This window comes from Oncorhynchus keta, chromosome 30, assembly GCF_023373465.1.
Source record: "Oncorhynchus keta strain PuntledgeMale-10-30-2019 chromosome 30, Oket_V2, whole genome shotgun sequence".
Taxonomy (NCBI): Eukaryota; Metazoa; Chordata; class Actinopteri; order Salmoniformes; family Salmonidae; genus Oncorhynchus; species Oncorhynchus keta.
This window is the reverse complement of record NC_068450.1, coordinates 31,419,860-31,447,356: the sequence shown is the minus strand read 5'-3', so window position 1 is coordinate 31,447,356 and position 27,497 is coordinate 31,419,860. Positions and strand designations below refer to the sequence as shown.

Here is a 27,497-nt window from a genome sequence, read left to right as displayed (position 1 = left end):
GGAGCAGGGGAGAGTAGACAGACTGGTCAACAGAGAGGAACAGGGGAGAGTAGGCAGCCTTGTCAACAGAGTGGGCTTGAGTCCTTCCCCAACTCCCACATCGCCATCTCCCCTCTGCTGCCCCGCAGAGACTTTCGTCCGTACCATCCAGAAAAGCAATACTGACATCATGTTGACAGCTTGCCCTGCTCCCGAATGTACACTTTGCTCACAACCCAACAATCACCCCAGAGCACCTGCACAACCACTCCCACTAGAGTATGCAGAATGTTTTGATGTTTGCCAAGATCCTAAAGGATGTGATACTTGGTAGACAAACAGCCCACGCAGCACTGGACAGAGGACCACCCAGAGTCCCCAACCAGACCACCGCACCACCAAGGAGCCCCAGGCCCCCTCAACGCCACACCAGACCCAATGCACCCCACAGGCCCCTCCCACCACCAGACCACCACCTCTACCAGACCAAACAGGCAGCCCTCCGGCCCAGACCTCCACAGGGCCCAACAGCAGGACCAGTGCAGCTACGCGGAGGCCTATAGAGGACAGGAGAACCCTGTAGGAGTGATGAAACAGCTCCTCCAGTTTATCTGCACTAATCAAACACACACACACAGCCATTGCACTGAAAGTTCACTTGTTCAATGAATAGGGAGAAGAACAATTAAAAGAGAATAAATGTTTGCTGTCATCTATATTGTTTACCTTACTCTTAAAAGAAAATTCTACCCAAAAACTCTCCTTTTGTATTTGTTTCATTTGTCTATTGTTGATATGTTTCCAAAATGTTTTGCATGTCAGCAATTAGGTTTTCTGACATACAACTTTCAAAATACAGAAAATTAGCCTGATGCAAAATGCATTATTACCGGCTGTATTTTATCCTACATGTCCAGAGGAAAACCAGAAACAATGCATGCAGGGTAGATGTGGGCCATTATCCACTCATAATACAAACTCAAAAACTTGCTATTAAGTTTTGGAAACATCTAAAATACAGTGAACCCCTCTCATATCATTACCAAGACCTGCAATGCCAAGAGCTGAGCGAAGAGAAGAGTCCCCTCATCCAGCTGGTCCTGGGGCTGAGTTCACGATCATGTTCTACAAACACACTGAAGCCTCAGGACCAGAACATCCAATCAATCAGAATGAATTCAATTACCCGAGACAGAGCTGCATTTCCTGAAAAATATATAAAACAATTAGAGAGTGTCATTTCCCCAAGTTTGAATGTCTTATTGATGTTTTCAAAGACCTCTCTGATGAGGACAGGTTACCCGTCCTGTTGGGGGAGGACACAGAGAGCTGTGGGTTGGCAGCGCACTACATTGCTGCCTGCCTTAAGATGAGGGACAGTGTCTGACAGACCAACCAATCTGCATGAGTTCTCTAAGCCATTTGGTATTGTTCAATGTGTGGTTATTTTGTCCCTTGATTATCGTTGTCGCTGTTGTCTCGTTGACCATATTGATTGTTATTATTTGAATTATGTTAATATTGTAAATTAATCACTTAAAGTATGCTTTGGTAATAGGTACGTCATACCAATAAAGCAATTTAGAGAGACAGAGAGACAGAGAAAGAGAGAGATCGAGGGAGATGTCCAGAATCAATAGGATAGATAACATTTACAGGGGCTAAGAGATTCTGAGCCTCATAGACCTAATCACAGAGACATATTAAACACACTCTCTCTCTCTGTCTCTCTGTCTCGCTCTCTCAATTTCAATTTCAATTTAGGGTCTTTATTGGCATGGGAAACATGTTTACATTGCCAAAGTAAGTGAAATAGACAAAAAGTCAAAAATCTCAAATTAATAGTAAACATTACACTCACAAAAGTTCCAAAAGAATAAAGACATTTAAAATGTCATATTATGTCTATATACAGTGTTGTAATGATGTGCAAATGGTTCAAGTACAAAAGGGGGAAAACATCTTAAATATGGGTTGTATTTACAATGGTGTTTGTTCTTCACTGGTTGACCTTTTCTTGTGGCAACAGGTCACACATCTTGCTGCTGTGATGACACACGGTGGTATTTCCACCCAGTAGATATGGGAGTTGATCAAAATTAGATTTGTTTTCAAATGATTTGTGGGTCTGTGCAATCTGAGGGAAATATGTGTCTCTAATATGGTCATACATTTGGCAGGAGGTTAGGATGTGCAGCTCAGTTTCCATCTAATTTTGTGGGCAGTGAGCACATAGCCTGTCTTCTCTTGAGAGCCAGGTCTGCCTACAGCGGCCTTTCTCAATAGCAAGGCTATGCTCACTGAGTCTGTACATAGTCAGGTATTTTGTCACTGTGTACTCCCTTAGGGCCAAACAGCATTCTAGTTTGCTCGTTTTTTTTGTCAATTCTTTCCAATGTGTAAAGTAATTATGTTTTTGTTTTCTCATGATTTTGTTGGGACTAAATGTGTTGCTGTCCTGGGGCTCTGTGGGGTCCATTTGTGAACAGAGCCCCAGGACCAGCTTGCTTAGGGGGCTCTTCTCCAGGTTAATCTCTCTGTAGGTGATGGCTTTGTTATGGAAGGTTTGGGAATCGCTTCCTGGTTGTAGAATTTAAAGACTATTTTTCTGGGTATTGGCCTAATTCTGCTCTGCATGCATTTTTTTTGTGTTTTACGTTGTATAGTGAGGATATTTCTGCATAATTATTATGCAAGTTATTATGATTTTTGAGTTTTTATTTTTGTCTTAATGAGATTTACTGTCAGGGCAGAAGATCTAGGTGCTGCTGTAGGCCCTCCTTGGTTGGGGACAGAAGCACCAGATCATCAGCAAACAGTAGACATTTGACTTCAGATTCTAGTAGGGTGAGGCCCGGTGCTGCAGACCGTTCTAGTGCCCTCGCCAATTCGTTCTCTCTCGCCCTCTCTTTCTCTCTCGCTCTCTCTTTCTCTCTCTCACTTTCTCACTCTCTCTCTCTCCCTCCTTCCCTCCATCCCCCTCTCATATACACACTCTTCCTTCTTATTATAGGCCCAATCTGATGCAGTGTCAGCTTGTCTTTTTGCCAAAATGGCATTCATCCACCATCATTTGGTAACCCTGTTGACTGTTCTTGTCACTGCTGTAATCCGTGGAGGACAAGACAGGTCATGGCTTCTTGCTCTCAGCTGCTCTCTACCTCATTAGCATACTCATTATGACTGCAGAAGCAGCATTAACATCTGACTCAAGGTCAGTACCATCCGGAAAAGACGTGTGTTTGGGTGGAGAGGAACTCGGCTAGAATGTGTTATGTAGTAGAAATCCAAGGAAGGAGGGTTAGAGGAGATAGAAAGTGGAGGGTAACGAGAGGAGTAGAAGAGGTATAGAATGTGGAGGACAGAGAGATGGAGAAAGAGTGGGAGAGAGATGGATTGACACAGGAAGAGAGGGATGACAGTGCAATAACTGAGTAGATTGTGATCTCTCTGTCCACACACACACGCACCACACACACACACACACACACACACACACACACACACACACACACACACACACACACACACACACACACACACACACACACACACACACACACACACACACACACACACACACACACACACACACACACACACACACACACACACACATACACACACGCACACGCACACAGCCTCCCCCACTCTACAATTGATGTCATGCCCAGGTTGAGGAGTGGCAGCCTGGAGCAGAGGGTGGTGAGTGGAGGGAGACTGAAGGGGTTGAGCTGCTTGTCTTCATGGGTAGAGTCTGCTGAAGTTGACTAAGGGGTTGGGGGGAAGGAGTGGGATGGATTTTAATGGGTGGAGGGAGTAAAAATAATGAGATGCGTACCAAATTGAGCAGTGTCAACTGTGGGCATGAGGATTTGGGGATGGAGTCGAAACAATAGTTCTGGTACATTTTAGGATGTAGAGTGCTTTGATTTAACAAACTCAAAATGTGAGTCAGTTTTAACAGTGACAATGTAGTGGAGGATGCGGATGGAAGTGGCCAGTCAGCCGCTATCATGACACTCATTGAATGAGCCATCTGCTGGTCTCACGATCAGTCAGTCAGTCGTTGCTTGTCTGCTTTCTGCAGGTTCGGACCTGAAGTAACTCTAATATGTTGCTGCAGTGTGAGATGAGAGGTTTGTGTAGTTAGGAGTGGAAATGGTATCCCTGGAGTGTTAGAATTGCATAGTGGGTTTGTGTCTGATAGTCTATTTTTGCCTGTTGGATGAAGAGCCACAGCAAAACATTACACCTCTGTGTCATCCCCCAGGGTGCTTTGGTGTGTCTGTTTGTGAGTGAGCGTATGTAAATACTTATGTGTATGTATTTTTATCTATGAAAGAGAGATTGTGTGTGTGTGTGTGTGTGTGTGTGTGTGTGTGTGTGTGTGTGTGTGTGTGTGTGTGTGTGTGTGTGTGTGTGTGTGTGTGTGTGTGTGTGTGTGTGTGTGCGTGTGCGTGTGCGTGTGTGTGCGCGTGTGCGTGTGTGTGTTGGCTCCCTACTTTGTGTGCAGCTCCTGGTGTGACAGATGGAGCCCAGATTAACAGACTCACATTAATGAAATCAGGGTTCTGCCTGCTGCCTAACTATCTATCTCCCTCTCTCCTCTCCTCCCTCTTTCCCTCCATCCCTCCATTTCAGGGCTCTGTCCCTGAAGCAGAGGCACGCATTGGGATTCACAGAGTACAGTGTAGGATCTGAACGATCCCCTGGGAGAGAGAAAAGCGAAAGAGAGGGAAAGGAAGGAGAGGAGAGATGGAGAACAGTGAGAGGCAAGAGACGGAAAGGGGAGATAAAGGGGGGAGTGTGACAATGAGTATAAAAAAAAGAGAATGAGAGAGGGAGGGAGAGAAAGAACAAGAGGGAGCGAGAGAGAGAAAATGAGAGATGGAGGTAGAGGAGGGGGTACAAGGCTGCTGTTGCTTGCGGAGAGTGGTTGGACTCTCCGCTAGCAACAGGGAGAGTGTGAAAGAGGGAGAGTGTGAAAGCTTGCAGCATTATTCTCCATCAGCATCAGTACTGTTTCTGTGACGCCCATGTTCTACCGCTTCACTGGAGGATGCAGTTTCCACGGCAACCATTCATAGCCCTGAACTGAGTGTCGAGAGAGAAGGAGAGATACTGTGGATAGAGACAGCAAAGAGAGGGTTTTGGGAGAGAGAGACGGAGGGAGGAGGATATGGAGAGAGGAAGGGAGGAAGAGAGACATGCAGGGAGAGAGGAAGGGAGGAAGACAGACATGCAGGGAGAGAGGAAGGGAGGGAGAGAGATATGCAGGGAGAGAGGAAGGGAGGGAGAGAGACATGCAGGGAGAGAGGAAGGGAGGGAGAGAGATATGCAGGGAGAGAGGAAGGGAGGGAGAGAGACATGCAGGGAGAGAGGAAGGGAGGGAGAGAGATATGCAGGGAGAGAGGAAGGGAGGGAGAGAGACATGCAGGGAGAGAGGAAGGGAGGGAGAGAGATATGCAGGGAGAGAGGAAGGGAGGGAGAGAGACATTCAGGGAGAGAGGAAGGGAGGGAGCGAGATATGCAGGGAGAGAGGAAGGGAGGGAGAGAGACATGCAGGGAGAGAGGAAGGGAGGGAGAGAGATATGCAGGGAGAGAGGAAGGGAGGGAGAGAGACATTCAGGGAGAGAGGAAGGGAGGGAGAGAGATATGCAGGGAGAGAGGAAGGGAGGGAGAGAGATATGCAGGGAGAGAGGAAGGGAGGGAGAGAGATATGCAGGGAGAGAGGAAGGGAGGGAGAGAGATATGCAGGGAGAGAGGAAGGGGGGAGAGAGATATGCAGGGAGAGAGGAAGGGAGGGAGAAAGATATGCAGGGAGAGAGGAAGGGAGGAAGAGAGATATGCAGGGAGAGGGGAAGGGAGGGAGAGAGATATGCAGGGAGAGAGGAAGGGAGGGAGAGAGATATGCAGGGAGAGAGGGAGAAGGAAATGGAAATATGGACGTGGAGTGCGTTGAGGTTGAAGCCTGTTTATAAAGAGAGAAAAAGGAAGGTGACTGTTGGTTAAAAACAAAACTACGAGGAAGAGAATAAAAACAAGTGTTAGAGGAAAGGAGGGAGACGTATTTGGAGGGAGGAAGAGGATGTGTTAGCTAGAAATGTTCTGCGAAGGGCATGGCAAGGGTAAAAAAGGAGAGAGGGAGTGAGGGAGAGGGAAGGAGAGAGAGAGTGAGGTAGAGAGAGAAGGATAGAGGGAGTGAGGGAGAAAGAGAGAGGGAGACTGACCTACATAGAAAGGGCTGTGCTGTACTGCAGAGGTGGAGGCAGGTTTAGTGCAGGTCTTTCTGCATTACTGCTGTATCTGATGACATACACACACGCACATATACTCACACACACAAACACACATACACACACACACACACACAGCCTGATTTGATGAGGGGGGACAGGAGTCAACAACAGCTTGCACCTGTCGAGGCTAAACAGAGGATAGAGGATGAGGGTGGGGAGAAAGAGAGGGGGAGGAAGGGTGATAGAGGGTTAGGAAGGGTGATAGAGGGGGAGGAAGGGTGAGAGATGGTTAGGAAGGGTGAAAGAGGGGGAGGAAGGGTGAGCGAAGGGGAGGAAGGGAGAGAGAGAGGGAGGAAGGAAGGGGGAGAGAGGGGGATGAAGGGGGAGAGAGGGAGGAAGGGTGAGTGAGAGAGGAAGGGTGAGAGAGGGAGGAAGGGTGAGAGAGGGGGAGGAAGGGAAGAGAGGTGGAGGAAGGGGGAAGAGGAAAGCGGAGGTATTTTGTGCTCCCTCTCTTCAGGAAATGAACTCCTCGGTATGTGGTCCATTCTGTGTCACTCTCCCTCAACTCAACCTCCTGGAATCCAACAACATGACCACAGAGCACTGATGGGTTAGATTGGAGGAGGGTGCAGACATAGAATTCACATTTTATGAATGCAGAGTTGGAGGGTTGAAGATGCAGCTTTCAGCTGCTTAAGCAGAGACTCCATGGTGGAAGTATTGTTATGTGGGCAGGTGTGCTGGATAGAACTCTCTGGAAATTGCCTGGGGCAGAGAGGGAACTCAGGAGGGGAAGACTAAGCTGTTCCTCACTGCTCATCCAAAAATGCCTCCCTATCTTTTCTTCTTTCTCCTCAACCCGTCCCCATTTCCATCCCATCTGAATTCTGTCTGCAGTGGCTTGCGAAAGTATTCACCCCGCTTGGCATTTTTCCTATTTTGTTGCCTTGTATTGCCTTGTATTGCCTTGTTGGGTTGTATTATTTGCTTTACACATATCTAGCCACTGGGATTTTTGCCCGTTCTTCAGGACACACCTTCTCCAGCTCCTTCAAGTTGGATGGGTTCCGCTGGTGTCAACAATCTTTAAGTCATACCACAGATTCTCAAATGGATAGAAGTCTGGGCTTTGACTAGGCCATTCCAAAACATTTCAACGTTTCCCCTTAAACCACTGAAGTGTTGCTTTAGCAGGATGCTTAGGGTCATTGTCCTGCTGGAAGGTGAACCTCTGTCCCAGTCTCAAATCTCTGGATGACTGAAACAGGTTTCCCTTCATGTATTTCCCTGTATTTAGCACCATCTATGATTTCTTCAATTCTGACCAGTTTCCCAGTCCCTGCCTATGAAAAATGGTGTTCTCGGGGTGATGGAGGTGTTGGATTTGAGAGACATAGTGTTTTCCTTGATGGCCAAAAAGCTCAATTTTAGTCACATCTGACCAGAGTACCTTCTTCCATATGTTTGGGGAGTCTCCCACATGCCTTTTGGTGAACACCAAACGTGATTGCTTATTTATTTCTTTAAGCAATAGCTTTTTTCTGGCCACTCTTCTGTAAAGCCCAGCTTTGTGGGGTGTACGTCTTAAAGTGCTCCGTGGGGTGTACGTCTTAAAGTGCTCCGTGGGATGTACGTCTTAAAGTGCTCCGTGGGGTGTACGTCTTAAAGTGCTCCGTGGGATGTACGTCTTAAAGTGCTCCGTGGGATGTACGTCTTAAAGTGCTCCGTGGGGTGTACGTCTTAAAGTGCTCCGTGGAATGTACGTCTTAAAGTGCTCCGTGGGATGTACGTCTTAAAGTGCTCCATGGGATGTACGTCTTAAAGTGCTCCGTGGGGTGTACGTCTTAAAGTGCTCCGTGGGATGTACGTCTTAAAGTGCTCCGTGGGATGTACGTCTTAAAGTGCTCCGTGGGATGTACGTCTTAAAGTGCTCCGTGGGGTGTACGTCTTAAAGTGCTCCGTGGGATGTACGTCTTAAAGTGCTCCGTGGGATGTACGTCTTAAAGTGCTCCGTGGGATGTACGTCTTAAAGTGCTCCGTGGGATGTACGTCTTAAAGTGCTCCGTGGGATGTACGTCTTAAAGTGCTCCGTGGGGTGTACGTCTTAAAGTGCTCCGTGGGGTGTACGTCTTAAAGTGCTCCGTGGGGTGTACGTCTTAAAGTGCTCCGTGGGGTGTACGTCTTAAAGTGCTCCGTGGGGTGTACGTCTTAAAGTGCTCCGTGGGGTGTGCAAAGTTTTGGATATTTTTTTATATCCCAACCCTGATCTGTACTTTTCCATAACTTTGTCCCTGGCCTGTTTGGAGAGCTCCTTGGTCTTCATGGTGTTGCTTGCTTGGTGGTGCCCCTTGCTTAGTGGTGTTGCAGACTGTGGGGCCTTTCAGAACAGGTGTGTGTATATATATATATATATATATATATATATATTATATATATATATATATGATATACTGTATACTGAGATCATGTGACAGATCATGTGACACTTAGATTGCACACAGGTAGCCCGTTTCTTGTGGCAACAGGTCACAAATCTTGCTGCTATGAATACACACTCCCCTCTCTCCATCCACCTCTCTCCCTCCCTCCCCTCTCTCCATCCTCCTCTCTCCCTCCCTCCCCTCTCTCCATCCCCCCCTCTCTCCATCCCCCCCTCTCCCTCCCCCCCCCCCTCTCTCTGCTCCACTGAGAATAAATCTGTTTCTTCTAGTCTGATATTTAGTCACTATTAATGACCCTATCATCCTCATTAGAAGCATTACTCTCCTTTAGATGAGCACACACACACACACATACACACACACAAACACACACACACACACACACACACACACACACACACACACACACACACACACACACACACACACACACACACACACACACACACACACACACACACACACACACACACACACACACACACACACACACACACACACACACACACACACACACACACCCTTGGCAGTGGCTCGTCCTCCTGTTCAAGACTGTCTCTTGGGAAAGCTTATCTCCACCATGTGTCACATGATCCATCTGGACATTACACTTCAAGGTGTGCGCACGGGCACACACACACACACACACACACACACGCCCACACACACAGAGCACAAACACACAGAGCACATACGTAGCATGTGTTTAGATAGAGAAGGGTGTGGTCCCAGCACGGAGAGCTTTCTATCATGACAAGTATCCTCCACCACTGCAGTGTCTCTCTATAAAAAAAAATCTGCACCTTCAGACTTTTTAGTAGAATGTTTTCTGCCTTTCTGGGTGGATCACATTTCATACTTGCATCCCTGCACTTCCTCTCTCCCTTCTTCCTCTCCCTTCCTCCTCTCTCCTCCTCCTCCTCCTCTCTCCTCCTCCTCTCTCCTCCTCCTCTCTCCTCCTCCTCCTCCTCTCTCCACCTCCTCTCTCCTCTCTCCTCCTCCTCTCTCCTCCACCTCCTCTCTCCTCCTCCTCTCTCCTCCTCCTCCTCCACCTCCTCTCTCCTCCTCCTCTCTCCTCCACCTCCTCTCTCCTCCTCTCTCCTCCACCTCCTCTCTCCTCCTCCTCTCTCCTCCTCCTCCTCTCTCCTCCTCTCTCCTCCTCCTCTCTCCTCCTCCTCCTCTCTCCTCCTCTCTCCTCCACCTCCTCTCTCCTCCTCTCTCCTCCACCTCCTCTCTCCTCCTCCTCTCTCCTCCTCCTCCTCTCTCCTCCACCTCCTCTCTCCTCCTCCTCTCTCCTCCTCCTCCTCTCTCCTCCTCTCTCCTCCACCTCCTCTCTCCTCCTCCTCCTCTCTCCTCTCTCCTCCTCCTCTCTCCTCCTCCTCCTCCTCTCTCCTCCACCTCCTCTCTCCTCCTCCTCTCTCCTCCTCCTCCTCTCTCCTCCACCTCCTCTCTCCTCCTCCTCTCCTTGTCCTCCCCTCGTTATGTAACACTCCACTGCGCTCCACTGCGCTTCTGCCCAAGCGGCCAATAGATCGTGGGGCGAGGCGAGGGGATGAATAAAGTAGACGTGGCAAAATGGAGCTGCTGGATGATTTAAGTCACTGTGAAAACCTTGGATAGCAGAGAGAAGAGGGGAGACATTAACAAACCGTGAGAGAGAGAGAGAGAGAGAGAGAGAGAGAGAGAGAGAGAGAGAGAGAGAGAGAGAGAGAGAGAGAGAGAGAGAGAGAGAGAGAGAGAGAGAGAGAGAGAGAGAGAGAGAGAGAGAGAGAGAGAGAGAGAGAGAGTTAGGCTACATTAGAGAAGTGTATTGCTTTCTATATCTTCTTCTGAGAGAGAAAAAATCTTAGAGTGTGAGACTAGGAGTGTGAGAGTGTTGGGTTATGATTTATATATTTGTTAAAGACAGAGGCAGAGGAAGAGACTGAAAAATGTAGAAACACAACAGAGAGAGATACACTGATACAGAGAGGGTGTTAGGCTGTGATCATCTCAGTGTAAAACAAATCATTCCCATCACTAATGTGCCTCTTAGTGATCAGTGATGGACAAGCGGTTTAATTTCCAATCACAATAATGTTTCCACAACAGTGATAGGCATAATGCATGCTCTCTATCAGTAACTGGAAGGGACGGGTGTTTGCTGGACCAGGTTTCGCGCTAGATTAGACGAAAGGTCAGAAGAAGTGAGGGAGAGCGGGAAGGAGGGAGGGAGGGAAGAAGGGAGGGAGGGAGAATCAGTGAGAGAGATTTTTTGCACTGCAACAGCCATCGACAAATCAGATTGTCGCTGTGGCCGTGTGTGGATCTGTGATGGGCGAGGAATGTGATGATGGAACACAGTCAGATGTTCTCTTTCTGTTTGATTGTTATGGCTGAATCTAATCTAATTGACGCTTGAGGGCAGGCAGTGAGCAAAAAAGATAGAAAGATATAGACAAGCAAGTAATGTAGCATTAATGGATTCAGAGTGGAGGGAGGAGAGGTGGCTAGATTCATTTGGACCTGGATTTTGATATCCCGATGTGCAGTCAGACCCAGTCATGGGGCTTTTGGCTTGGTCATGATATGTCAGAGACAATTATAAGGCTATTCTACCAAGCCATAATGCCTGCTCTCTCTCTCTCGCAGTGAGTCATCACTCTCTGGAATCCTCTTTGTTTGTATCACGGGTGTCTCATCATCTGCCTGAGCCGTTTTAGACAGGAAATTACCTAGGGGCAGGAAAGCTGAGCAAAGGCATTGTAGAGTAAATACCCTTCCACTTTCTAGGATTGCTGTCTTTCCTCTTCTCCTCTCATTCCTCCTTTCACTTAATGTTGTCCCTTTCAAAGAGCAGAATCAGTTCACAATGTTGTCTGGGAGTCAGATAATGGCATTTAGCTGAGGTTGATACAGAGAGGGAGAGTGGGATCTCTCACAGCAAATTAATATGACTTTCCCACTATCTCTGAGTCTGAGAGAGAAAGAGAGAGAGAGAGAGAGAGACCGTGTCTGTCTCCTGCTCTTCTTCTCCTCTTATCCTCACCCTCTGTCTTTCTGTCTGTCTGACTCTGTCTATTCATAGGTCTCATGGCTCTGATGACAAAATCAGTGGAGGTCAGATAGCACTTCTGTCTAGAATCGGAAGTGAGAAGTAGGACTATGTGACTGCTGTAACTATAGTGTCTGTGTCCGTCTGTCTGTCGGCCAGTCTGTGGTATGTGCCCTCTGACAGAGAAGACCATGCAAAATGTCTGGTAGTAGTGAGGATATTCTCTATAATGTTTCCTTCCTTGCGTTCAAATTGTGCAATCCTCTCCATGTATTTAAAAAAGCATTGGATTAGTTTGAGCGTTGGTTAGAGAGTTGCCGCCATAAGTCTTACACCAGTCATTTCCTTTTAAATCCACGAAGGGAAGTGAGCAAGTGTACAATGTAGGGGAGAAGAGTAGAGAAAGAGGACTATGTACGAGAATGAATACAGCCTGGTCTCATAGACTAGACGTAACATAGTAAACGTCAATCCGGGACAGTCAAATGAATATGGTATGTTACATTTGGTATGGTTACATAAGGCAGGTGTTTACTTTACAAAAACGAAAGCACGGTGGTTGGTCATGGTGGATGGATAGGCATATAATGCGAACGTCTAGCAATCCAAAGTTTGCGAATGTGAATCTCATCAGAGACAACTTGAGCATTTTAGATAATTTGCCACTCACACCTACTTTTGAACTACTTTGCAACTACTTAGCATGTTAGCTAAAACTTCTCCTAACCACAACTTTAACCTTTTAAGCTAACCCTTCCCCTAACCTTAACCCTTTTAGCTAAACTTTCCCCTTGCCCTAACCTTAACCTTAAACCTCTTACCTAACTCCTAAACATAACCCTAACCTTAACCCTAACCCTAACCCCTAGCTAACATTAGTCACCTAGCCACCTAGCTAGAATTCGTAACATGTCATACGTTTTACAAATTCATATCATATCGTACGTTTAGCAAATTTGTAACATATTGTACATTTTGCAAATTCATAAGACATAATGTGAATTGTAATTCCTAACATATCATATGAAATGGGTGATGGACATCCACAAATTAATACATACAAAACTTACTATATCATACAAAATGGAGTGTCCCGGATTTACATACAGAATAATATGAAATGCTCTGAGACCAGGTTGGTGAATAGGTTCAGCTTCTGTAGGCTATGTATGAGAGAGGTGAATAGGACAGCTTCTGTAGGCTATGTATGAGAGAGGTGAATAGGACAGCTTATGTAGGCTATGTATGAGAGAGGTGAATAGGACAGCTTCTGTAGGCTATGTATGAGAGAGGTGAATAGGACAGCTTCTGTAGGCTATGTATGAGAGAGGTGAATAGGACAGCTTCTGTAGGCTATGTATGAGAGAGGTGAATAGGACAGCTTCTGTAGGCTATGTATGAGAGAGGTGAATAGGACAGCTTCTGTAGGCTATGTATGAGAGAGGTGAATAGGACAGCTTATGTAGGCTATGTATGAGAGAGGTGAATAGGACACCATCCCATCAGCCTGAAAGACTTCCTGCAGTGTTTGACTCCATAAGAGAGATTAGGAGTGTGTGCCATGCAGGGGGCGTGACGCTGCCCACGCCTGGCCTGGATTTACTCCCACAATCCATCACTCTGAGCAGCTCCAGCAGAGAGCCCGGGCTGGGATCGAGGGGGTGAGAGCAGGGAGGGGGAGGAAAGGAGAAGGGACGGCAGGGGAAGAAGGCGGGAGAGAGATAGAGAGGAGAGAAAAAAGTGGGGGGGATAAATGGAGAGGGAGGAGAAGGGATGAGAGGATTGGTTTGAGCAGAGGAGAGAAAGAGGAAGAGGGGAGGATAAAGAGATTTGTAAACATCATCCTAATCCATAGTTTTAATTGTTTTAATGGTCACTAATTGTCATAAAATCTGTTTTTGCTTAGTCCCTCAGCTGCTGTTTAACGCACTTAAAAATGCTTTGGTAAGAAACAACTATTTTGTTTTTGGTGAATTCAGAGATAAAGCCAGAGAAGAGAGGAATAGTGTAGTTTTAGAATGCATCGGTGTTCTAGTTGTGAGCTTTGTGTGGTGGAGGTGGTGGATGTGGTGGTGGATGTGGTGGATATGGTGGAGGTGGAGATTTTGGTGGAGGTGGTGATGGTGGAGGGGGTGAAGGAGGTGGTGAAGGAGGTGGAGGTGGTGGAAGTGGTGAATGTGATGGTGCTGGTGGAGGAGGTGAAGGTGGAGGCAGGCTAGATCTGTTGTCTCGTTCCTGTTCTTTGAAGCCATGTAACAATGCCTCCCTCTGGCAACATCAATTACTACCTGCTAGATGAGACTGTACTGGCTGATCAAAACTGACTCACAGAACTCTTGCCCTGTACCAAGGGTGCTTCACAGTCCTTAAAACCTAGTCTTCTTCTGTACATGTACAGTACAAGTCAAAAGTTTGGACACACCTACTCATTCAAGGGTTTTTCTTTCTTTTTACTATTTTCGACATTGCAGAATAATAGTGAAGACATCAAAACTATGAAATAACACATGGAATCATGTAGTAAGCAAAACAGTGGTAAACAAATGAAAATATGTTTTGTATTTGAGATTCTTCAAAGTAGTCACCCTTTGCCTTGAAGACAGCTTTGCACACTCTTGGCATTCTCTCAACCAGCTTCATGAGGAATGCTTTTCCAACAGTCTTGAAGGAGTTTCCACATATGCAGAGCACGTTTTGGCTGCTTTTCCTTCACTCTGCGGTCGGGTGATTGTGGAGGCCAGGTCATCTGATGGAGCACTCCATCACTCTCCTTCTTTGTCTAATAGCCCTTACAGCCTAGCGAAAGTATTTGTCCTGTTTTGTTGCTTTATAACCTGGAATTAAAATAGATTTAAGGGGGTTTGTAGAATTTGACTTACACAACATGCCTACCGCTTTGAAGATGCTAAATATATTTTTAAAATAGTGAAACAAACAAGAAATATGACCAAAAAAAAACTGAAAACTTAAGCGTGCATAACTATTCACCCCGCTGGTATACAACAATCTTTAAGTCATACCACAGATTCTCAATTGGATTGAGGTCTGGGCTTTGACTAGGCCATTCCAAGACATTTAAATGTTTCCCCTTATACCACTCAAGTGTTGCTTTAGAAGAATGCTTAGGGTCATTGTCCTGCTGGAAGGTGAACCTCCGTCCCAGTCTCAAATCTCTGGAAGACTCAAACAGGTTTCCCTCAAAAACATCGCTTTACTTAACGGCAATCTTTATTCCTTCAATTGTGACCAGTTTCCCAGTCCCTGCCGATGAAAACTATCCCCACAGCATGATGCTGCATCCTCCATGTTGTTCTTGGGGTGATGAGAGGTGTTGGGTTTGTGCCAGACATTGCGTTTTCCTTGATGGCTAAAAATCTCAATTTTAGTCTTATCTGACCAGAGTACCTTCCTCCATATGTTTGGTGAACACCAAAAGTGTTTGCTTATTTTTTTAATGGCGAATGTGAATGTTTTTTTCTGGCCACTCTTCCGTAAAGCCCAGCTCTGTGGAGTGTACAGCTTAAAGTGGTCCTATGGACAGATACTCCAATCTCCACTGTGGAGCTTTGCAGCTCCTTCAAGGTTATCTTTGGTCTATTTGTTGCCTCTGATTAATGCCCTCCTTGCCTGGTCTGTGCGTTTTGGTGGGCGGCCTTCTCTTGACAGGTTTGTTGCGGCACCATATTCTTTCCATTTTTTATAAGGAATTTAATGGTGCTCCGTGAGATGTTCAAAGTTTCAGATATTTTTTTATAACCCAACCCTGATATGTACCTCTCCACAACTTTGTCCCTGACCTGTTTGGAGAGCTCCTTGGTCTTCATGGTGCTGCTTGCTTGGTGGTGCCCCTTGCTTAGTTGTATTGCAGACTGTGTTGCCTTTCAGAACAGGTGTACATATATACTACGATCGTGTGACAGATCATGTGACACTTAGATTGCACACAGATGGACATTATTTGACTAATTATGTGACTTCAGGGGCCTGTTGCACAAAACTAGGATAAGGGATTAAGCCAGGATATCTTGGTGATCCTGGCTCAATTGATCCGTAATCCAGTTGCACTAAAGATGGATAGGGGGCAGGAGGATATGTTATGGTATAAATTACCATGGAGATTTATTCTGTGGAGCTAGCCTGCTCCAGACCAGGCTAAATTCCAGGATCTATTTAATCTCATCCCTAATGTCAGTCAGCAGTCACCACAAATGGAAACCAATAGTTATTTCACTGCTCACTATACATTGTTATCACATATAACTAGACCCACTGTCATTATTTAAACGTTTGTGATCATTAATTTCAATGATTTTGGATAAAAAATGATTTTTAGATGTTGCTATCATTAGATAATTTACAGTTTCCCATAGACTATATATATAAAATGATAGAATATTAGGGCCACAGAGGGGAAAAAAAGACAAGTCATAATATTGTAACCAGTTGTTTTAAAGGAGGACAGTTGTTAAAATGACAGATGCGGGGCATTTCGTGAAATTGTACTTCAGTATGGTTTCATAAACAAAGACATGCTGATGTGCCAGAATATTAAGTATCACATTGTCATAAGTATCAAAACTGTAAAAACAATATGTAGCTTTTCTGCAGAAAGAACCAGCCTCATAAATGTATGACTTTATCCTTTTTCTTCAGTGTGGCCCTAGTACTCTGTCATATAAACAAATACACATTCCATATGAATATAAAAACACAATGTGTAACATTATGTTCCTTTATTGAATAAGGACAAAACAAAGCAGGTAAACCATCAGCTCCTTTCGAAACTGAAGTCACAGTGACTCTACAAGATGGAAAGCACAGAATCCAAGCATATTATACAAAATGATACATACACATTCAAAGGTCTGTATATAACACACCCTGCATGTCTGCACACTAAAATAAATGCAGGACAAATCCATACACATCAACTGAACAGACAAATGAATGGATGCAGTAGCCTCCCTGCAGCCTTGTATTACACACAGTATACCGCACAAACATCATAAGAGGCCAAATTCGTAAAAAAACGAACCCAAAAAACCCAAATTCCTCTGCCACCACAGGACATATTTAACCAAAATTGAAAGCACACATACTAACTAAAATAATTCAACACATATTGGTCCCTCAGCAGCCGACCACTGTCGTCATCAGGGAAGATTGCCGGATTGTCCCAGTCCATGGCTGGTGGCACTCTGGGGGCCCTCTCCTTCCTCAGGCAGGCCACATTGTGGAGGACAGCACAAGCCACAGTAATATCACATGCCCTAACAGGGCTGACCCTTAATTTGTGAAGGCAGTGAAAGCGTGCCTTCAGGAGGCCAAAGGTCATTTCAACTCTGGCCCTGGTCCTGGCATGGGCATGGTTGTAGGCCTGCTGTGCTTCCTGGGGGTCTGTGAAAGGTGTCAGGAGAAAAGGCTGGCAGCCATACCCCTGTCTCCCAGCAACACACCAGAGAATTCACCTGTCAACACAAAATCTCATCATTACTACCTCATAAACACAGTGATATTCTTGACACAGCCATGATGGTTATAAATAGGGGTTGTGTGGCTTACCTTGTGATAGGCACTGATAGATTTCAGAGGCCCGAAAGATTCTGGAGTCATGGACTGAGCCAGGCCATTTTGCCACAACATTGCTGATCACACAGTCAGCATTGCAGACCATCTGAAATCATAAGATGAGGAATATTACACCAATCAATGCACATCACTGGCAGATTTTTTTGCTTATTTTCCTAGGTAATTTTGCTCAAGAAAATATTCAAGATGTTTTTTTAGATATTTTTTTTTTACTGAAAACAAGACAAAAATACTAAGTAAGAAAGACATTTTGCAGTGCAGTGAGCAACCGACCTTGGGTCCTTTGAAAGGCGCTATATAAATTAAAGTGATTATTATTATAGCTCATCTATTTATTCAATTAAATGTTATTTATATAGCACTTTTCACAATTGTTTCATTCTGTCAAAGCAGCTTTACATTAATGAAAGCAGGAGAAACACAAAAAAAACGGTGGACAACATAAGAAGCAGAGTACAACGGCTAAGATTAAACCATAACTGAGCGTAGTAACGTTAAATAATAATGTAAGGCTTTAATAATAATTTATCATAGCTTTATACAGTGTGATGGACTTACTTTACACAATTTCACTCATATCTGCAGTGCATTTCAATTAAAAATTTAACCGTTTCATAATTACAGTACAACTGCGTTTTTGGAGATGTGAATGAAATATTTTAATTGTAATTGTGATGTTTCAGCGGAGCGGTGAGTGTGTAATTGTGCACTACTTACGCATTCAGGCGGTCTGCAATACTTTGCCACGCTTTTTCTCTTTGCTTTATCACTGTGGCGGTGTTGCCTTTCTTCTTAATTATATATTTTACCTCCTCGTATGCCTCCATGAGGATTTGTGCTTCCGACCGGAAAAGTACGCGGCTCTAGTTGCCATGGTAAATCAGTTAATCTGTGATCTGTGGCGGGGTCTATTTGAGTGAGCCGTGAGCGCGCACCTATCCAGGATTGGTTTCACCCGGCTTAATGAATCCGTGTCTGCTCATCCTGGTTTGGTCTTTGTGCAACCAATTAAGCCTGGACGCACATGTTTTGGCTTCATTGAGCTCAGCTTAGTCATTTATCCCGGATGTCTTAATTCTACTTTTGTGCAACAGGCCCCTGAAGGTAGTTGGTTGCACCAGATCTTATTTAGTGGCTTCATAGTAAAGGGGGTGAAGACATATACACACACCACTTTTCCCTTTTTGCTTTTTTTTCCCTTTCACAAGTCATGTTTTTCTTTTCACTTCACCAATTTGGACTATTTTGTGTCTGTCATGTTGTAATGCAACAAAATAGGAAAGACCCCAATGACAGCCTGGGAACAGTGGGTTAACTGGCTGTTCAGGGGCAGAACGACAGATTTGTACCTTGTCAGCTCGGGGGTTTGAACTCGCAACCTTCCGGTTACTAGTCCAACGCTCTAACCACTAGGCTGCGCTGCCGCCCCCGGTTTGAACCAAGAATCTCAAATTTGGGCTCATCAGACCAAAGGACATATTTCCACCGGTCTAATGTCCATTGCTCGTGTTTCTTGGCCCAAGAAAGTCTCTTCTTATTGGTGTCCTTTAGTAATGTTTTCTTTGCAGCAATTTGACCATGAAGGCCTGATTCACGTAGTCTCTGAACAGTTGATGTTGAGATGTGTCTGTTACTTGAACTCTATGAAGCATTTATTTGGGCTGCAATCTGAGGTGCAGTTAACTCTAATGAACTTATCCTCTGCAGCAGAGGTAATTCTGGGTCTTCCTTTCCTGTGCGGGTCCTCATGAGAGCCAGTTTCATCATAGCACTTGATGGTTTTTGGGACTGCACTGAAATGTTCCAGATTGACTGACCTTCATGTCTCTTTGCTTATTTGAGCTGTTCTTGCCATAATATGGACTTGGTATTTTACCAAATAGGGCTATCTTCTGTATACCACCCCTACCTTGTCACAGTACAACTAATTGGCTCGAACGCGTTAAGATGGAAATAATTTACACAAATGAACTTTTAACAAGGCACACCTGTTAATTAAAATGCATTCCACGTGACTACCTCATGAAGCTGGTTGAGAGAATGCCAAGATTGTGCAATGTTGTCATCAAGGCAAAGGGTGGCTACTTCGAAGAATCTCAAATGTAAAATAGATTTTGATTGGTTTAACACATTTTTGGTTACTACATGATTCTATATCTGTTATTTCATAGTTTTGATGTCTTCACTACTTTTCTACAATGTAGAAAATATTCCAAATAAAGAAAACCCCTTGAATGAGTAGGTTTGTCCAAACGTTTGACTGGTGCTGTATATATATCCAAGGTATTTTGGCTGCCTTTAGCACATCTGTCAAGACAAAAAGTTACGTTAATGGGAATTTGAGTTGAAAGTACTTTGACCATCCAGGCTGTATCACATCCGGCTGTGATTGGGAGTCCCATAGGGCGGTGCACAATTGGCCCAGCGTCGTCCAGGTTTGGCCGGTGTAGTCGGTCATTGTAAATAAGAATTTGTTCTTAACTGACTTTCCTCGTTAAATAAAGGTTACAATTTTTTTTTTTTATTATTAGACTATACCAGGGCAGGACATGCTCTCCTAACTGTCCAATAGAGGCCTGGTTGGGGAGGACAGGGAATGGTGAGATGGGCTTCCATACCCTGGGTGGTATGAGGCCAGCACTCCCTCTTCCAGACACAGTTCATTCTACTTGGGTGAATACAGTTTTGTTAAACTCCACTGTGGAAGGAAGTCAAAAAGAGAGAGAGAAATAAATGGAGAAACGTGAAGGAAGTGTAGAAACTAGGTCATAGCTGTGAGGAACGAGGGAAAGTGTTGTGGGGAGTTTTTTGTGTGTGTGTGTGTGTGTGTGTGTGTGTGTGTGTGTGTGTGTGTGTGTGTGTGTGTGTGTGTGTGTGTGTGTGTGTGTGTGTGTGTGTGTGTGTGTGTGTGTGTGTGTGTGTGCATCTCATTTTATGTGTGTTAGGCGACTGAGAAGACATAACGGGGTAGTAGTTAGAACAATCCTATCTGGATCCTTGGGTCTTCAAGTTGGTGTGGGAGCTTTGTTACAAGCACCCTGGGTTGTCAACACACACACTTTGAATAACGCAGAGTCACAGTGAGTTTGACCGACCAGGCACCTCTGCCATCCCCATCTCCTTTAATGAGAAGCTATTTATGTGTGCACTCTCGCCCCTTTAATTGTATTATTTATGTGTACAGGGGAGTGCTCTCTCTCCTTGGGTAGACTGATGGGGTCGGGAGGGGAGAGCTGAGAGCTGAGCCAAGAGTCACATTGCTCTGCTGCAGTGAGTCATGACATGTGTCTAGAGATGGAGGCAGTATAGAGAGGCTGTGTCACACCTGTCTGTCTCAAAGCACAGAGTACAGCCTTGTTTATATAATTGGAGACCACTTACAATACTGAGTGTTGGAGAGGGTTTAGTTCACTGTTGTTGAAGCTACTGACTGACACATCTTGCACACACACATGCAAACACACACCCTGCTGGTCATCCATGAACATTTGAAAATCTTGAAGAACGATCTGGCCTGGCCATGTACTCTTATAATCTCCAGAAGAGGACTGGCCACCCCTCAGAGCCGGGTTCCTCTCCATGTTTATTTCTAGGTTCCTGCCTTTCGAGGGAGTTTTTCCTTGCTACCGTGCTTCTACCTCTGCATTGCTTGCTGTTTGGGGTTTTAGGCTGGGTTTCTGTATAAGCACTTTGTGACATCTGCTGATGTAAAAAGGTTTTTATAAATACATTTGATTTGATTTTGACACAAGCACGCACACACACATACACACACAGCTGTATACTGTGTATAATGTAGGCTCTTCAGTCTGTGCCATAACCACTTCTATTGAACAGGAAAAGTCTTTATTTAACTTTTTTAGTTTAGCGCTTCAGTGGTGATCTGTAATGGAAGTTTAAGCACAGTCATCTCCCAGAACAAGCACCCAGTCTGTAAACTGCTTGTTGGCTTTCCTTTCAAATGCCATGTCTTTATTCCCTGACCTTTCCCTGCTTCTCCCGGCGTGATGGAGCGATTCATGTCTTATCTCATAGCACCAATCGAGGACGCTAGACGTGGGAAGGACAGGTGTGACCGACGCTTTGATTCTGTATAGCCGCTTACCAGTGGAAGCATTTGAAAGCTTGCATTCTGAGTCGCCACCCCTTTCTTTTGAGGGGTGTTATGGCTGTTTATGTGGATTAGTGACCGATTAGTGACATCACAATGGGAGTCAGGGTGATCAGAGTACTCCTGTGGTTTTTCGATGCAGCACAGTGTGGACTGTGTCATGATGCATCACCACAGGATGCAGTCTGATATGGCAGAGGTTTCTCATGCTTTTCTGTGAAGTGTCCATCGCCATGACAATGACAGTGACACTGATCTTACTTTGTTCCCTTTATGCACCATAGATGAGATTGATGATTCTATCTCAACATCAATAAACCCCCATCTTTCTCTCTCTCCCTAGATGCTGAGGGTGGAGAGACGTCCCCGCCCATGGGAGCCGGAGTGGATAGTAACAGCTGGCACTTCCGTTACGGTGCAGGCGGTCCCGGTGGGCCCCCCCAGCACCTGAAGCCTGGCGAGGTCCCCCCCGAAGCCTTTATCATCCCCGGATCCCCCGCAATCATCTCAATCCGCCAGCAGGGAGGAGAGGACGACAAGAGCGACTTCATCACTTTCGGAAAGAAGGAGGAGGCCAAGAAGAAGAAGAAGAAGAAGAAGGAGAAGAAGGATAAGAAGGATAAGGGGAAGGATGATGACGAGTAGCGGAGGAGGAGGACGAGGAAGAGAAGGAAAGGGAGCTGTTAAAACAGAGGTACCAACCAAAGTCCACCTGGTAACAAAAATAAAAGTATTTGAGACAACAGGTGAAAAGAGAGATCCCCAGTTCAACTTCATCATCTCTGGCTCAGTAACACAGACAGGCAGACAAAGTCACACTGCCGTCCTCTGCTCAATACCCACCCCTGGAACAAAGATAATAGCCCAGGTCTTTCTAACTCTCTCTGATAATAATCTGGCCTTACCAAGATTACTGTAGTTTAACGTCTCCTCCAAATCCCTGTCTTGGGTAATTGCTTAATAATCATGCCTTGATGAGACAAAAAATGTATTGATGCATTTTCCTCCATGCCCCCTGGTGCCTGCCTATACACCCTGAGCCAAATAATACCCTCCCACTCTTCTCAGCAAGGGAGCAAGAGCTACTGTCTCCCCTTGCCCTCTGCTTTTCACCTTCTCTCCCACGGATACGTTGGCACCTCGGTCTTACCCTTTCCCACCATGTTGTATAATCTCTTTTCTTTGAAAGGAAAAGAAAATCTGAGGATGAGAAGAAAACAGCTCTGTGCCAGCCTCGGAAAAATAACAAAAAAAGCAAATGTCAAGAAGAAGAAAAGAAAGTAACTCGAAGACACAGACAGCGCTAGATGTTTAGAGCTGGACACTCACACTTGTAAATAGCACAGGAGAGAGTTCGCTAAAGCTGAGGCTAAAGGCTAACATGACACTGCTGCTGCAGCTTCCTATCGCGTTCTCTATCTGTCAGTGTTCCCTGAGCCGGCAAGGAAAACATGGCTGTCAATGATACACACATACACGTTGACACACACACACACACTCACAAACATGGACACTGAGAACACCTGAGACCTGGAGAGAGGTACAAAATCTAGGAGCTGCCAACAAACCACAGCGAACAAATAAGAATATGTTTAATACAAAACGCAAGCTTTTCCCCCAGCAGTACAGTCTCCTTAGCAGTACACACGTGTACTGTAGATCTAGCGTCTCAGTATCGACACAGCTGCATCCCCTGCAATAACTCCTGGTTGGTCTGCTCAATACTCTATTCTGGGACAATGAGATCTCTCTCTCTCTCTCTCTCTCTCTCTCTCTCTCTCTCTCTCTCTCTCTCTCTCTCTCTCTCTCTCTCAAAGCAGCCAACAGCTCAATGAATCCCTCTCAGACAACAGCTCAATGAGATCCCTCTCTCTCAAAACAGCCAACAGCTCAATGAGATCCCTCTCAAAACAGCCAACAGCTCAATGAGATCCCTCTCTCTCAAAACAGCCAACAGCTCAATGAGATCCCTGTCTCTCAAAGCAGCCAAAAGCTCAAGGAGATCCCTCTCTGTCAAAGCAGCCAACAGCTCAATGAGATCCCTCTCTCTCAAAGGAGCCAACAGCTCAATGCGAAGACAGAGAAAGAGGGAATGAGAGAAAGGAGGAACACTTCAGATTATCTTGAGAACGAAAGAGACGAGTCCAGCTGAGTTGGCCTGTGATCCAGCTTGTTGACCAGGGCTCAGTTGGAACCTTGTAGAATAGCAGGAGTGTCTCTAGCTAAAGATGATCTCTCCCCTGCCACTCAGCAAAAGCCTGATGCTTTCTGCTCTGAATGTTTGGTAGCAACCATCCTTTACCTGATACCCAACCTGATCTCTATCCTCCCCACTCCCCTGAGCTTTCCACCCTCAACCCCACACCACCCCTCCCTTACCCCAACCACAGACTGCTTCTTCACGTGATGATGATGATGATGACATTTGTGAATCTTTTTCTCTTTGTATTTGTTCTTGGAGAAGAGCCACGATTTCCTTCTCTGTTTTGTTAGCTTTAACTGATCTGCAGTGCTTCTTCTTGTCCCCCCCTGCCCTTCACCTCTCTCTTTTTCTGGCCATAGACCCCCCTCTAACCCCCTGTTCATTCAGGGTGAACTGGGAAGGCCTACTCTGAACCTTGTGGTGTGCTGGGATCAGTAATATGTGTGAGGCCTGTAGAACCCAGTCAGTGCCGGTGGTCCAGTACTCTGTTAGCCAATATCAGATGCCTCTAAGTGCAAAACGGTTGAGTGCTTTTAACTTGTGAATACTACGCTGTTCATTCCTGTTTGTGGTCACTGGCGAGAGGGGACGAGGTGGGATGGGGACAGGGATGGAGGTCTGGGGCATGGTGTTGAGGGTTGTCCCTGTCCTCCATGTTCCTGGGTAAACATATATGAAAACAGTAGGTCACCCATTGGCTTTTATGTACATGATAAATGTAGATTTAGACTTGCTTTTCATACATGGACTTTGCATTAATAAATGCGATGTGTAACCTGATTATTACATTATTCATGACTAACTACGAGCATCTAAGGATTCCTACCCCACAGCTCTATCCCACCAATCCTCTTTCAGGAGGTTTTGTGAAGGGGCGGAGACATGGTTCAGCCCTGCTTCTATTGGTTCCTCCCTCCCTTGCCTGTAAGTTGTTGCCACACCCCCCCAAGTTCTGCAGCTCAGTATGACTTCACTCCACTAAAGTGGCTGCTGCATGTAAGTCCCAAAGGAAACATAGTATATAGAGAAATATATATATATAGAAATAGATGGTTATGATTTTATTATTTTCTATTATCATTTTACTTCATGACTCGCAAAGGAGATATTTGTGTGTACCGTCTCTACCATGCATCTTGTGCATATAACATCCTACACACTCCACAGTGGTGTTATACGTTAACTTAACCTCTTAGATATTTGTAAATGCTATAGTGTGATGGCCTTGAATGCAACTCTGTTCATTTTGTTTTACCAAAATATCATTTTCGTTTTTGAGAACAAGCAAAGAAAAGGAACTAAAAAAAAATATTACAAAAATATAATAATAAAAATATGTTTTGTGTCCGTCTTTGACATGATGCTCTACCTAACACTAATATTGTCATTGAAATATGTATGATCCTGTGATGAGCTATATTTTCCCTTCCACCCCCTTTCAACAGATAAAATGTTAAAAAATGACAGAAAAAAATTCCAATGTAAAAATGGTATATGTAGTGTATGCTTGTGTTTCGTGAGCGTTCACGCTGTCATTCTTTATTTAGAGTACGGTGGTGAACAATGGTGGTGCTGTCCTGGTCTACTGGGCAGTACTGATCTGTTGTAAAACCTTTTTTTGTACACCTGCTCATCTACTATGACTGTAAAATTGTGAAATTGCATTTCTTTCCGTTTTTTTATTTGCCCTAAATGGATACAGTGGTAATGTGTTTTGTTTATAAATCACTCAATAAAGTTTTCTTTCATAAAAATGAGACTGATGTTGTCGCCTGTTTGGAAACAGGCATTCGTCCATGCACAGCACATCAGTATATTTGCCTCACGGTGGGACATTGTTGCTAGGGAGAGGGAGAGAGGGAGAGAACAGACATTGATCTGCATTGGTCGGAGGGGGAGGGTAGGCATATATACTTCACTCTCAGTCTCTCCCACACGTCCACTCCTGTCTGTGTTGTGGTGCCCAGTCAGAAAGGCTCAGCCCTGCTGAACGGCCAGACTCCCGTTGATCTCTCCTGAAGAACACCAGCTTTTACATCAAACCTTCATTCAACTACTCTGAAATGAATTGTTTATTGACTTTGCATACTGAGAGGTCAAATCATTTGACCATAGAGCTCAGTGGATACGGTGAAGCCTCATAATGCATTAGGAGATCACAACAACGGTCCACCAAGAAGACAGCAATGGTTGGTAAATGGTATGTAGAGTACAATGGACAAGTATAAATCACAAGCATAACATTGGAACAATACTGCTAAGGAATACCATACTGATATACATCTTTATCAAGTCGTTAGATGAGCCCTGCGTATGTATTATAATGATCCAGTAACTTGTAAATGAATCTCCACCCAGCACAGCCAGAAGAGGACTGGCCTCCCCTCAGAGCCTGGTTCTTTTCTAGGTTTCATCCTAGGTTCCTGCCTTTTCTAGGGAGTTTTTCCAAGCCACCGTGCTTCTTCTTCTGCATTGCTTGCTCTTTGGGGTATTAGGCTGGCTTTCTGTATAAACGCTCGGTGACATCTGCTAATTTAAAAAGGGCTTTATAAATACGTTTGATTTGATGTACAAATGATGGTGTCTGACTGCATATTCTCATGAACTCTACTGATCTCCAAAGGGCTAATTTAGAAATCTAGGAATATTCCAATCAGACTGTTAACCATTGACTGTGTTCTCTGATTTTCACATTGCTCATTATGGGGTTTAGATTCTGGAGTACCTAAGTGTTTCTCCAGCACATTGCTTCTGTAGCTCAGTGATTAATGGCTGTTTATCAAGCACGAAGCTTTGAAAGATCAGGGAGCTCTTGTCTCTTTTCAATTGTCTATTCTCTGCTGCCTGTCATCTGGGTCTTTGAGCTGCAGATGATGTTTGTTGCTTATCATCTTTCACCCTCCTCTCTATCTCTCTCTTTCTCTCCTCTCTTTCATCCTGCAACTTGGAGAGGGTAGGGAGACAGTGGTGAAGAGAGTTCAAGGGTTAATGTCTGCCAAAACAACCCTCTCTCTTCCTCGCCCGCTGTGGGAGCCAGACAAGGAAGTTTCTATGGTTACCACCAGTAGGGGACAGTCTCCATGGCAACAGCCTCCTGATTTAAAAAATAATAATAATATTTAACCTTTATTTAACTCGGCAAGTCAGTTAAGAACAAATCCTTATTTACAATGACAGCCTACCCCGGCCAAACCTGGACGAATCCGGGCCAATTTGGTGGTGCCCTATGGGACTCCCAATAACGGCTGGATGTGATGCAGCCTGGATTCAAACAATGTACTGCAGTAACGCCTCTTGCACTGAGATGCAGTGTCTTAGACCACTGCAACACTCGGGAGCCTGATAAACTCCTTGTGCAGAGGTGGAGGGTAGAAACAGTTTTGAACCAGGAAAGCAGGATGGGTTGTGTCCCTTATGTCTGACAGACACAACTTCAAAGGTTCAAAGGACTGTCAGAGTTCTAACACACACACACACCTTTCTTTGTCCTGGTGTCATTGTCAATGAGTCCTCCACCGATCAAAGCTATACTACACTGTCAGGAAAAACTGCTGTCTGAATCCCCACTACAACATATGTTCCAGACACACCGCCAAAGAAACATACACTCACAGACTTCCTGGTCTGCATGCGTGGGAACAACATCTTAGCTCTCCCCAGAGCATTCACAAGGGGGTCCTGGCCGTTCCTAATTTCTGCATTTTGTCTCATTTCAACTTCCTCAGTAAAACAAACATACAAGCGGAGGGGGAAAAAGCATAGCCAGCAGCATTTGGTCTGTAGAGTATTGCATCACTCCAGTTAATGAATATAGATATGCATTGTGGCAGAATTAACAGACCTCCAGCACTACTAGCAATAGGCTGCTGCACTAACAGGGGTCTCTGGTCTCTCTTCT

At 45.1% G+C, this 27,497-nt stretch overlaps 1 protein-coding gene and 1 long non-coding RNA gene across 37 annotated transcripts in view; one reads left to right on the top strand and one right to left on the bottom strand.

The window, feature by feature from the left end:
- LOC118372108 (protocadherin alpha-C2-like) overlaps positions 1 to 25,356 on the top strand; it is a 220,161-nt gene extending 194,805 nt beyond the window's left edge. For all 36 annotated transcript variants that reach the window (XM_052488244.1, XM_052488268.1, XM_052488240.1 and 33 more), the window contains one exon: positions 21,740 to 25,356. In XM_052488244.1, coding sequence (XP_052344204.1) covers positions 21,740 to 22,041 — 302 coding nt within the window. In that variant the 3' untranslated portion in view covers positions 22,042 to 25,356. The remainder of the gene's footprint in view (positions 1 to 21,739) is intronic.
- LOC118372109 (uncharacterized) lies at positions 16,118 to 18,477 on the bottom strand. The gene is made up of 3 exons (XR_004823154.2): positions 18,003 to 18,477; positions 17,259 to 17,370; positions 16,118 to 17,164 (listed from the first exon to the last, which is right to left on the bottom strand). It is a non-coding gene; the product is annotated as an uncharacterized LOC118372109 (long non-coding RNA).
- Positions 25,357 to 27,497: the final 2,141 nt, after the last annotated feature.